This window comes from Anolis carolinensis, chromosome 3 (genome assembly GCF_035594765.1).
Source record: "Anolis carolinensis isolate JA03-04 chromosome 3, rAnoCar3.1.pri, whole genome shotgun sequence".
In the NCBI taxonomy this organism is placed as follows: domain Eukaryota; kingdom Metazoa; phylum Chordata; class Lepidosauria; order Squamata; family Dactyloidae; genus Anolis; species Anolis carolinensis.
The window spans coordinates 26,414,417-26,428,271 of NC_085843.1; the positions used below are offsets into that span (position 1 = coordinate 26,414,417).

General features: G+C 38.4%; 1 protein-coding gene across 2 annotated transcripts in view; it reads left to right on the forward strand.

The window, feature by feature from the left end:
- ddx10 (DEAD-box helicase 10) overlaps positions 1-13,855 on the forward strand; it is a 232,214-nt gene that overhangs the window by 38,845 nt on the left and 179,514 nt on the right. For both annotated transcript variants that reach the window (XM_008111901.3, XM_062974612.1), the window contains exon 10: positions 726-827. In XM_008111901.3, the coding sequence (XP_008110108.1) occupies positions 726-827 (102 nt within the window). The remainder of the gene's footprint in view (positions 1-725; positions 828-13,855) is intronic.

Genomic DNA, 13,855 nt, shown 5'->3' on the forward strand with positions numbered 1-13,855 from the left:
GAGGCTCACTGCCTGTCATTTACTGGACAGGATGATTGCCTGTCAATTTGCTGAGGATAGGATGATTTAAAGGATATGGTGATATAATTGCCCAATTATATTTTAAAATGGTCAGACTTCACCACCTGCCACGTTTGAAAGATTTTTCATGCAGACAATTTAAAGCAGAAGATCCAAAATTTCTTGAATTCAAAAGCTGCCATTTATTACTTTTAGAACAGAAAGCCGTTTGTGTTAGGTCCATACCAGTCTTGCCTCCCAGGGTCTTTGATTAGGGAATTTAATTGATGGTGCTTGGTGTTGAATGAAGATAGCAATGCTACCTTTTTGTTTTCTCAGCAGCAGAAATTTACCAGACACAGTTGTGACATCAACGTACCACTTTGTGCAGCAGTTTTCTACAGTCTGGCAAGAGTTCCATCCTTTTTCTGGTGCTCTGAAAGGACTTATCACTTGATAATGTTTTAACTATCTTGGAGGTGGCTGGAAAGCAGCCTGACATTTCACTTCTTTCCAAGTTCATGGGGTGTGTGAAACTGATCAGGAATTCAACCACTTTCTTTTGTGGTGTCCCTGAAGCTGTTATAAATACAACAGCTGCCCTGTAGTGAGAAATCTAATATCACATCTGGTTTGGCCCTCAGAGTGACTTTTAAAATTTAATGAGCCATGTTGAAAATTAATTGAGAAAAATGATTCCTCTTCTCTCTTGATTCCTTGTCTAGGTACAAAGAAGGCGGTGAGGCTCTGCTTGTCTTGATCAAGTCAGAGGAAAATGGCATGATTCAGCAGCTGTCACAGAAGAAAGTTCCCATCAACAAAATCAAGTAAGTTCTTCAGCAGCTTTTCATAATGTGATTTTTATGTCTCTTCCCCCCACACAACTTCAGTTCATTCATTGCTGTCGTTGTGCTGTGCCTACTGATTTATTGCAACCCTGAGGTGAATTTGTCATTGGATTTTCTTTGCAAGATTGGTTCAGAGATGGCTTGTCTTTGCCTTCCTCCGGGGCCACCCAATGGGTTTCCCTGCCTGAACAAGGAAAAGACCTGGTCTCCAAAGTCATGGTCCATTGTGCAAATGTCTATACCATGCTGTCTGTCTCATTTCCTATACTTACGTTATGCATAAGGCCTTTATGCTGTGCCCTTTGTATGTCAACAGCAATTATGTGAGGTAGATGAGATTGATGAAAATTCCAGTTCGGGAGTTACTATCCATGTGTTATTGAACACTAGAGTGGCCATCCTTTTACTTCACGCTGCTGTTGATAACTTCATGTGTATCTGTAAAAAGGTTTTTATGATTATATATATGTTTTTTGTAAGTAACATGCCTGATTTTCAGGATTCTTGCTTGCATGGAGAGTTTATATGTGTTCTCTCTCAGCCTCAGATATATTGTTTTCCTCATGAAGAACATGTTGGTTGTGGTGAGTGGGTCTTCACATTTTCCAGGTCCAATATCCAAGAAAGCATAGTGAATAATTCCTGAACAAAGCTTAAGTTCATGCTCCAAAGTCATCCAGTGTTAGTGTCATGTTTCAGGAGGTTATCTTCCCAGCCTTAGGCCACCCCCAAGTGGCTCTGTGTCCCTCATTGAGATTATGACACAGTAATTTATTCTGTAGAAGAGCTGCTAGGGTAGGAGTGAGAAACAATTTTCAGTAATCATTCAGCTTCTGTAATACCAAAGATCACCCACAGAGAAGGATTGTATCCTGGCATAGCTATGTTTTGAGCTTCATGTTCAGGATAGCTAGGTCGGTTGTGCAGCAAAATAAAACAAAATGCATGAAACACATCATGTAAGCTTTCAAAATAACTTCGCTTAGGATGCAGAATATTTTTGTCTTTTGTGAAGCCACAGGCAACTTTGTTAGGCAAAGATAATTAAATTTCTCAGGAAGTCTCTGTACTGATACATCTGGAAAAATCGTTAGGTGCTGTAAGATAAAACCCAGCCAGTTGCATACTGTGCTTTATATATTTTGGTTGGCCAGGACTCTTTTCAGGATGTTATTGTAGGTATTGGCCTTTCCTCCTTCTCACTGGCCTCCCCACCTTTGCGTTAGAATAGATGTTATTGGATTATTTAGTCATTCTGTATACAGTAAGGGTCAGTAAAATATGGAATCCCTTGGCAATCATATTTCACCTTTAAAATAAAAATTGTTTTCTTTTAGTTTAAGTTAAAAAAAAAAGATTTCCTCCAAATCAGAAAGGGCTGTACATTGTTTCTTTATCAGCTGTCCAGTATGCATGGGCTTTATAACAGGTCCACCACATGTGGGAAAAGGTTGCTACTTTTCTCTTACATTTCCAACATTTATTATCCATTCTTTTGTTTTTATTTATCTTGGCAGGTTTTACTGGGGTGATGTACCATCTGTGAAACATTTATAAAAGTCCCCCCCCCCCAAATTCATTTGCTTTTTTAAGTTTAAGGCCTTTGTTCCACATACCTTCCCTCATATTTATTTCATGATCCATGTCTTTTGCCTAAGCCTTTGCTTGATATTAGCATAGGATGATTGTTTATGATCTTGAGTGTCTTCTTGTATCTTATCAATTCCTCTTTGTGTTCTGTCTTTATCACCCGGAAAGCTTCATGTGTTCTCAGAGTGGAGTCTTATGTCCAAATTTCAATTTATGCTTTAACAAAATTCTCTAAAGTGCCTTTCTCATAATATTATTTGTGAAACTCTTTGTCTATTTTGGATTTGTCAAACCAAATATATGTGTTCCATCCAAACGGTACATCATAACCTTCTATGGTCAAATTCTCTCATCTTCTAGCATCATCCAATCCCTCAGCCACGAAATCGCAGATGCTTCAAAATACAATTTCAGGTCTGGTAGACCGAGCCCACCTCTTGTTTATTGTCAGTAAGAAATTCCCACTTGATTCTTGGCTTTTTTCCATTCCATACAAAATTTATGATATCCTTTCTTCCTTGGGTGAATGGGGTTTCATTTAAGATAATTGGCACGGTCTGAAACAAAAATATATTTGGTAACACGTTCATCTTTATTGCTGCAATTCTTCCTAGTATATATAACTTTATTTTTTCCAATTCAAAAGATCCTTCCTTATTTCCTTCCAAACTGGATATACAGTTGAGTCGCTTATCCAACATAAACGGGCTGGTAGAATGTTGGATAAGCGACAATGTTGGATAATAAGGAGGGATTATGGAAAAGCCTCTTCTTCTTTATTCGTTCAGTCGTTTCCGACTCTTAGTGACCTCATGGACCAGTTCACGCCAGAGTTCCCTGTCGGCCGTCGCTGCCCCCAGTTTCTTCAAAGTCACGCCAGTCACTTCAAGGATACCATCTGTCCATCTCGCCCTTGGTCGGCCTCTCTTCCTTTTTCCTTCAATTTTCCCCAACATCATGATCTTTTCCAAGCCTTCTGTCTTCTCATGATGTGGCCAAAATACTTCATCTTTGCCTCTAGTATCCTTCCCTCCAGTGAGCAGCCGGGCATTATTTTCTGGAGGATGGACTGGTTGGATCTTCTTGCGGTCCAAGACACTCTCAGGATTTTCCTCCAGCATCAAAGATCAAAAGCATCTATCTTCCTTCATTCAGCCTTCCTTATGGTCCAGCTCTCACATCCATAGGTTATGATTTTACAAATTAAGCACCAAAACATCATGTTTTACAAGTCTGCCACTTGTTTGGGAGTGTGGCTGCACTTGTGTTGTTGGGCATGTTGGCCCGCTGCACGTTGCTGTGGATCTGGGTGGGAGGCAAACTGCATTGGATAATACAGAACGTTGGATAAGCGAAGGTTGGATAAGTGAGTCTACTGTAATTGTTTACAAATATTGTTGACAACTTGTCTGTTAGCAAAGTTTCCAAGTATTTCACTTTTCTATCTATTTGAAATCCTGAGTCTTTCATCAGTTTGTGTCTGCTGTTCTGTTGCAAATTTTTGACAATGATCTTGGTTTTTTCTTTGTTGACCTTAAGTCATGATATTGTGCCATAATGTAACAACTGGTTTAGTGCATCTATTGATTCCACTGGGTTTTTCACCAGCAACATTAGGTTGTCAGCTTATGCACATATTTTTTGTTCTACTTTTCTGACTTTTAAACCTCTTATATTAGATTCTTCACGTATGTGATTTAATAGCACTTCCAGTGCTGTTATGAAGAGAAGTGGTGAGAGTAGACATCCTTTTCTAACTCTAGATATTTCAAAATGTGCGGTTAATTCTCCATTTACTTTTACCCTTGCTACTTGTTGTTTGTAAATTGAAGTATATCCATCCTGTGAAGTTTGTGCCTACTTGCATTTTTCCCCCAACACTTCTATTAAAAATTCCAGCTGATGTTATCAAATGCTTTCTCTGCATCCACAAATATTAGTGTAGCCTTTTTTCTCATTATGTTTTTCTCCCAATATTCCAGCGCATTAATTGCTACTATGATACTACCTTTCCTTTGGCTTCCTGGTAGAAATCCATTCTGGTCTTTTTGAATAACTTCCATTAAACCTTTATTAAATCTTTCTACTAATAAAGTCATGTATTTTTTGTAATCTGTATTTAAAAGTGAAAATGGTCTGTAATTTGCCATATTGGTTTCATCTTTTCCTTCTTTAGGAATCAATTTTATTATAGCTTCCTACCATGTATGTGATAAAGTTTGTGTAGTCTATATTTTCTGAAAAAATTGCCACAGTTCATGGTCAATTTTTCTTTAAACTGTTGATAAAAACATGTGGTCAGCCCACTTGGGCCTGGGGATTTCCCTGCCTTTAACTTTTCAATGGCTTTCCATATTTCCATGACTGATACCTGTGTGTTCAAAAATTTCTGTTGACTCTCAGTTAGTTCTGTCACTTTAATATGTTTCAGGTATTTCACTATAAATTTTCTTGAATTTGTACAGTTGCAATGTGTTAGTTGACAATTTGATGTTATTTCTCTTACGTTTTCTTTAATCTTTGTTATAGTTCTTTTGGCAACATCCTTTCTAAGTTTATGTGCTAACCATCTGTCCACTTTATTGGCAGATTCAAAAATTATGAGCTCTCATCCATTTATCTGCTTGGAACTTTGTCATCAAAGTTGCTATTTGATTTTGTAATGTGGATACTGTGGCTTTAAGATTTACATCCATTGGTTTTTGCAACATCCATTTTTCTTGAGCCTTCAAGTTTTTCATCAATTTCTCAAATGTTTCTTGTTTTTTCTTGTTCTTGATAGCATTTATTTGAATCAGGTATCCTCTGATGTAAGTGTTTAAATCATTCCAAACAATCCAAATAATTGTACACCAGAACATACAGTTCTCTCCAGAAAGATTTGGTGGTAAATGATATCATCAGTAAGAAAAATATTGTTTTCTTTCAAAACACTATAACATCTGCTTGAATAATTTATGCCAAACACTGGAAATAAAGTATTATTCTATCTGTAAATAGATGGTTGACTAAATTACTAAATTTTGCAGAATTTGATAAACTAACTTATCTTCTTAGGAATAAAACAATACAATGTTTTCAAATAATTGGAAGCCTTTTGTACACTATATAAGTAGAACATTTAAAGATTGGTCTATAATAGAATCAGAATCATAAAGTTGGAAGAGACCTCATGCACCAGCCAGTCCAACCCTCTGCCAAGAAGCAGGAAATCTCATTCAAAGCACCCCCGACAGTTAACTATCCAGCCTCTGCTTAAAAACCTCCAAAGAAGGAGCCTCCACCACACTCCACTCCACCAACATCTTTATTAACGACTTAGACGAAGGGTTAGAAGGCACGATCATCAAGTTTGCAGACGACACAAAACTGGGAGGGATAGCTAACACTCCAGAAGACAGGAGCAGAATTCAAAACGATCTTGACAGACTAGAGAGATGGGCCAAAACTAACAAAATGAAGTTCAACAGGGACAAATGCAAGATACTTCACTTCGGCAGAAAAAATGGAAATCAAAGATACAGAATGGGGGACGCCTGGCTTGACAGCAGTGTGTGCGAAAAAGACCTTGGAGTCCTCGTGGACAACAAGTTAAACATGAGCCAACAATGTGATGTGGCTGCTAAAAAAGCCAACGGGATTCTGGCCTGCATCAATAGGGGAATAGCGTCTAGATCCAGGGAAGTTATACTCCCCCTCTATTCTGCCTTGGTCAGACCACACCTGGAATACTGTGTCCAACTTTGGGCACCACAGTTGAAGGGAGATGTTGACAAGCTGGAAAGCGTCCAGAGGAGGGCGACTAAAATGATTAAGGGTCTGGAGAACAAGCCCTATGAGGAGCGGCTTAAAGAGCTGGGCATGTTTAGCCTGCAGAAGAGAAGGCTGAGAGGAGACATGATAGCCATGTACAAATACGTCAGGAAGAACTTCCTCACTGTGAGAGCTGTTCGACAGTGGAACTCTCTCCCCGGGGCCGTGGTGGAGGCTCCTTCCTTGGAGGCTTTTAAGCAGAGGCTGGATGGCCATCTGTCGGGGGTGCTTTGAATGCGATTTCCAGCTTCTTAGCAGGGGGTTGGACTAGATGGCCCATGTGGTCTCTTCCAACTCTACTATTCTATGATTCTATGATTCTATGATTCTAAACAGCTCTCACAGTTAGGAAGTTCTTCCTAATGTTCATAATAGTGTTGAGTGATTAAAATACATGGTCAGAAAGAAGATCAAGATTATGATAAATACTACTACTACTACTACTACTAATAAAAAACTTTATTTATATACCGCCCTATCTCCCAAGAGGACTCAGGGTGGTTTCCAACAAGGCAAAACATTCAATTGCCAAGGGGAGCCCATACAACAAAGTTAAACATCATAAAACAAAAAGCATACAATCCTGCTAAAACAGCCATAAAAATTAAAATCCAGTTTCAGTCTGCTCCATCAAATGGGTTCATATGTACAGTTTGTCACTTTTGACTACTTTTTGTAAAATTTACATATATAAAAATATATATTGCTTGATGGGACAAATTATTGTAAGACACTATCTCGGTATAGAATAAGGAAGTTTTCTTTCCCATAGGACACATGGGTTTTACTGTTATTGGAAAGTGTAAAATTACTACTGTTAATTGGTAGCTTTGTATATCAATAATTATGTTATAATGGGTATACTTTCAAAATAATAATAATAATAATAATAATAATAATTCATTGTCAAAAAAGACAGGGCTGTCCAGTTGCCTTTATATATACATCACAGAAGGAGGAATGGCCCCCAGAATACAGTATGATCTTAATATCCACGGCAAGTACATTCCAAAACTCCTCTTGGCTACATGAAACTGTGGATCTTACATTTTGGCTATACTTGAGGTGGAAACGTAACATAGAATTGCACTAGGGGACCCTGAGAGGCTCACAAACACATTTGGGAGGGAATATATTTTGGAGCATGGACTAGTGGAACCATGGATATTGATTCCATAAATAGGGGTTCCAGTGTAGTTCCCAACCCTTGCGATGGATGTCACTCACAGAGAGGCCTTTCTATCGTATTCCTTTGAATTGCATTCCTTTAAGCATGACTTTTAAACATGCATCCTTTGTTTAATCTCTATTTTGTGTATTTTAATTTGTATCTTTTATAAAATACATTTTCATATGTGTATTTGTGGCATTTTTACAATGTGTATGTGTTTTAATTATTTTGTAACCCACCTTGAGCCAAATTTCATCCGGTTAGGACAAATTGACTTATACTGAGTCATTTTGTAGGTATGTCTTCCATATTGTCAAGGCTGACAGATAGGGGCTCTATCTAGTTTCTGAGGCAGGAATGTTTTTATGTCTCTACCTAGAGATCACCTAAGATTTTTGCATAGAAAACAAGTGTTCTGAGGTTCAGTTAGGTTTTTTTTGGGGGGGGGAGACATATCTAGAATTAGCAATTCGGCACAGACTTATAGGGGTTTGGACTGCTTTTGTATCAATTCATAACAAAATAAAATAAAACAAACATTTGTGATGTTAGAGTACTGTGTACTATTTGGGTGCGTTCTAAAATATCTAAAATTCTCTAGAAAAGGTTGCTCGTTGCAATGGCATGTCTTGCCATTTTAAACTTGAATTTTCCTATTAAAAATAAAAAGACAGAACTTGGTGCCTATGTGAAGGGGTCTTCAAAAACTGTTGAATCCCTTTACCACTTTTTGCCGTTGGTAATACAGCATTGAATTTAGGATTGAGATAAAAAATGGTTCTCTGCCAGAACTGTGTCTCCAGCTGAAATTCAGGATGAATTATTTAATCCAGGACAGCTATGAGAAGTCTGGGAAACATTTCCGTAATATGTACTTCCTAAGCTGCTATATTAAAGATCTGATCTGAAAAATTGCAGTATTTAGTTTGCAGTATCAGTACATTTCTAGTCCATTCCTTGGAGGAAAACTCAGCTGACTGTACTAATAGTCTCTCTTTTTCACTCATGAAGGCAGCTGTTTTGTACTTCACGAGTATGAACCTAATTACCATTTGGTGCCTCAGTCACTCAAGAGGCTCTGAAATTGGTCCATAAGCTGTGCTGAAATAACTGTTGGCTTCCAGTAATATTGCTAACAATACTGTTTTAAATCATGGACAGTAAAATGTGGATATAGTAAAGCTTGCAAATTCTGGCAAATGGTACTTCTTTTCTCAAAGGTGTATAATGGCTCACAAAGGTCATTGAAGCAGCAGAGCCATAGTTTATTGCAGAAAGAGGCTCATTTTTGTAGCATCTTAATGGGCTATTGTCTTTGTACCATGAGGTGTTATGTCCAGATTCCAACTATAGCAGTTTTACAGCATTCATTATCTCACTGTCCCCATATTGCGAATATAAAAGAGGCTAGTGGGTTTGCAAGAGAGCATTCTTGCAAAATATTCTGCTCATACCAGTCTGAGCCCCCAAGTCATTTTGCTACATTTGATGAATTACTGAGTGGTACAATTCACTCATATCAAGATGCATGGTATGGGGTGAGCTATCTAGAATTGCAAAATCCAAAATGCTCAGAAATCTGAAATTGTTCATGTGGGCGACTAAGATAGTCACTCTGTTGCTTTATGATGGTTCAGTGTTCTCAGTCTTGTTTCATGTTCACAATTATTAAAAGCATTGTGTATAAAGGCACATATAAAACATAAATGTATTTTATGTTAAACTTGAGTTTCACCTCTAAGACATTTCATTATGTATGCATATGTAAATACAGTTATTCCAAAATCTGACATCCACCCCACCTCAATCCAAAACACTTCTGGTCCCAAGCATTTTGGGTAATGGATATTAATCCTGCACCATAAACTAGCCACGTTATTTTTGTCCATGAGGTACAAACCAACCAACTCTCAAATACCTCTTCCCATCTGTAGCAGTAAGACTACAAAAGTAACACGTCAAATGTCTTTTTTAAACCTTCTCATTATACCCAGTATCTGCTATGTGTACTGTTTGTCTCACTCCACCTAATAGTTGGACCAGCCTTTCAGGGTTGTATATATTTGGCACGTATACATGAAGCAAACCACAGGATACTGGTTGCAGAACTCAGCATCCTAGAAGATTTATTTATAGTATTTATATCTTGCTTTCTCTCTCTCAAAGAAACTTAAAGTTCTGCTTTCACGGTCTTTGGAATAATAAAGTGGGAAAAGGCCCTTTGTGAGTTCGGCCTGGCACACTCTCAGAAACGTAATTCTGTGATAGGACGAAAGCCTGGGATGTAGAAGGTCTCAGATTAAATCTTCTATCTCCATGAAGGGTAGTGGAAGGCCTCTATCTGAATTGGCAAAGGTAGATGCCCGACAGGGAGACACCTACGGAACTGGGTGAAGCGATTGATTTTATACAAGCATGTCTTAGAGAGAAAATCTCAATAGGGGTTCTAATAGTAAAGCCTTCAGCGTCTTCTTATGTAACTGCTTCCTTTGGAACAAAAACAGAATATAGGCAGTCCCCAAGTTACAAACATGTATGGTTCTGTGAGTTTGTTCTAAATTTGAATTTGTATTTAAGTTGGAACAGATACATTTTTAAGTGTAGCTCCAGCCAATTATATATATACACACACATATTAACTTTGGATATCATAGGAAAGGGCTAACACCCTTGTGGTGTTTGTTTTGCTGTCTTTTCCCTTGTTCAGAAGATTTCACCTCACTTTCTGTCCTTGGGATCACTAGATTTTGAAAAAAAATGGCTTATTGTGGAAAGAAGGATTGGTGATAAAACTTCAGTGGAGATTCCTGGAAGAGTTATTATAGGGAAAAGGTTTGAATTTCCTTTTCGAAGGGCAGATTTCTCTTGCTTCTGTTGTCTCAATCTGTTCTTAACTATGAGACGTTTGTAAATTGGATGTTTGTGACTCGGGGACTGCCTGTAATCTATATGGAAGAATATACATTGACTTGATTTACAGGGTTTAAGTAGGATTCAGAACTCTGTTTTGTACAGCATTCATCATTGCATATCATAATCATAGAATCATAGAATAGTAGAGCTAGATGGCCCATGTGGTCTCTTCTAACTCTACTATTCTATGATTCTATGATTCTATATCTTGAAATGCAGAGAACTTTGTGATGGAAATACCCTAAAGGTACCAGAACATTTCTGACCTTGGAAGCTAAGCAAGGATCAGGCCTGCTTAGTATTGGGATGAGAGACTCCCAATGAATGCCAGGTGTTTGCAGCTATATGTCAGTGTCACACCTCAGCACTGGTTCACCTTGCTCCAACACACAAACTCCACCACAGCAGGCTTGGGTTTTTTTTTTAGTTTATTGAAGAAAGATAGCAAAATGTAATAAAAAACAGTAAAGAAAGTAAAATCTAATTGCAAGTGCAATCCTTAAATGCAGATCAATGATTTTGTAGTTATTAGTCCAAAGTCCCAAAAATAACACGATAGATCCAAGATAACATGAATACACGAGCTTAAAAAGTAATCCAAACACAGATTCTAGGCATGAGACGAGGCTTGAACCGAAAGCATGGCAAGAGATGATTCTCCGAAGGTGAGGTTGCTCTGACTTGAATCTTTCCCAAATTACATCTCTTTTAACCCTCCTTGCAAGACATAAACACGTTCCTGTGCACTCTTGTTTCTCCGCATCTGCCTGCAATTCTCACAGAGCAACGGAGGCCTGATTTCAACTTTTATCTGGAATCCCTGTCTAACAAGCATTCATCCCCCTCACTACCATCTGAGATCTGTTGACAATTCTCAGACTCCTATAGAAGGCCATCTTTATCTTTGCTCAACTGAGAACTTTCCACATTCCCTTCCATCTGTTTTCCCAAGCCATCCTCAGCTCCCAAATCCACCTGCATTTCTGAGTCAACAACATTCCCTGGGACAAACTGTGGATCCATATTTCCTGGAACAAACTCCTGTTCCCCAAATCCCCTTTCATCATCAGCAGACTGAACCACAACACAGAGGAACAAACTGGTAAGGCCACCTGTCTTGCCTAAGAAATCCCTCTGAAATTCACAGGTTTACCATAAATCAACAGGCAACTTGAAGGCACATACATTTAATGAAATCTAGGAGCCAGGAATGAAGGATTGGGGAGCAAAACAATTTCCTGAGTGAGGAATATGTTTGTTTTCCAGGTGGTTGCAGCTGAATAGGAAGCTTTTAGCAAGCATGGGTGCATATGACTTTTGAGTCCCCTCTTCAGTTTTTGTGGTTGCCATATTACTGTTGAAATATCTCAACATTCCACTAACATAAAAGCAACATTTTTGAAACCAGGTGTGCAGAGTGTGCACCTTGTTTTCAAGCAGAATAGTCCTTTTTACTGCAAAACTGCAGCAATAAATTTAGAGCTGGTTCAGAGAAAGGGAAACCTCAGTGGGCTCAGGGAAAGGCGATGAAAGTAGAATTTCCCTCGAAGTTGCCTACCTGTGCTTTATAGCCTTTTATTTTGAGGATAGCCGAAAACAAATCTGGATAATTTGAGCCATTATGGTACAAGAGAACAAGAAGATGTTCTTATTTATATCTCTGGAAGCCAGTTTGGTTTGAGCTTTAGACTAGAATTCAAATCCCCACAAATCCATTGAAACTTAGTGGGTGACCTTGAGCAAGTCACTCTCACTCTTAGGTAGGCAACTCGTGCTAAGAAAACTATGTGATAGGCTCTTCTTTAAGTTGCCACAAACTGGAAATGACTCGAAAGCACATAACAACAGTGACAACGAATCTCACCACATGGAACAGTGATTCACTAAGCCATGCATTCCCATTTCAAGCCCTGTTAACATATTCAAATCCATAAAAAGGTCTGAAGGAGGCACGGGTGCCTCCATTTTCTATCCTTTTATGTCTCCCCCCCCCCCCCCCCCAAGAAAGCACTCTTGATAGCTGTTTCCCCTTTTCAGTTTATGTTATGAAGAAAACTGTGGCCTTTCCTTTAAAAGAGAGTAGATGCCACTCTTTTGTGGCCAACTTGTTCAGGCATTTTCTCTCAATCTCCTTTTGTCTAATTTTAAAACATGACTTATTGTCTTATCCAGGGCATGTGAAAGGAGTAATTTCCTTTTACTTCTTTCTTTCTGATAGTTTTCCAAATTCTGAAATCATCCCTTCTACTGCCCACGTCAATCAATAGTGTTTCCTTCTCTCTACCTAAACCTACATTTTTTTTCAAAAAGATTCATAGGATTTGCCCTGCAGTCTCTGTATTACTTTGTGCCTTTCCTCTGATTTTTTCCCCCAACTTGTCAATATTTCTTTGAACTAGCTGATGCCCATAATTCGAAGAAGCATTCCAGTCAGGTTATACTGATGCTGAATGAAATGCCATTACGATTTTGCAGGCCTTGACAACCATTCTCCAGATGATAAAACTTAAAAATGAATTGGCCTTTCCAACTAGAGCATCATGTTTCTAGATCCGTCTTGATTTGTTTACATGCCATGTAGCTTCTGCATCTTTCGGTTGCCTGGCCAGTTCTTTTTTCTCTTATGTATTTTTTTCTTCTTTTCCTATTTTCATTACATTTCATCTTCTTGAATTCTTATGTGGATGAGAGGTAAATCAGAAAGGGAAAATAAGGGACTTTTTATGGTTCCTCAATAAAGTAGCTATTCTGATGGAGGGGGTCACTTAAATATGAAAGGTTTAAAAGGCTCGGTGTGCCTCTGTTGACCTGTAGGATTCTTGACCCAACATGAACCTTCTGCGGCCGAGAGTGTGTGACTTGCTCAATGTTATTCAGCAGGTTTCCATGGCTGAGCAGGAATTTGGAGCTTCTAGAGTCACATTGATTCTCATGATATAAATCACATACTGTAATAGTAAAAATATTGTTGTATAATAGTAGGCTTCTACTATAAGTTTATAATTTGTACCAATCACTTTGATTATATGCCTAGTGGCCATTGTTCTGTGGGCCCAGTGGCAATAAATATCATGCTACATAAAAAGGTATTGTAGAGATAATATAGCAATTATATCATTTGTGGTTTTCACTTTTGCAGGGATTGTATGCCCCAACTCCAGTGAATATGGGGGGCTGACTGTGTTTGGGCAGGAGTGCAATTCTGTGAACTAGCGTCAATGTGTGTTTATCATTATCTAGATCCTAGCTGTTTACCAGGAATGTTCCAAGGTCAATAAATGTATGTATGTATGTGTGTGTGTGTATACGCACGCACACACACACACACACACACACACACACACACACACATACATACACAAACATCATCTTCCATTGTGATTAAACAACTTACTCTTCACACTTCTGTATGTTCTGCCAGTAGGTGAATCTGCAGTACTGTTGAAATGCCTCTGGCTCTGAAACTTCTCAGGGAGAATTTTATTTAAGTACTAACACAGAGACAGATTCACACAATCTT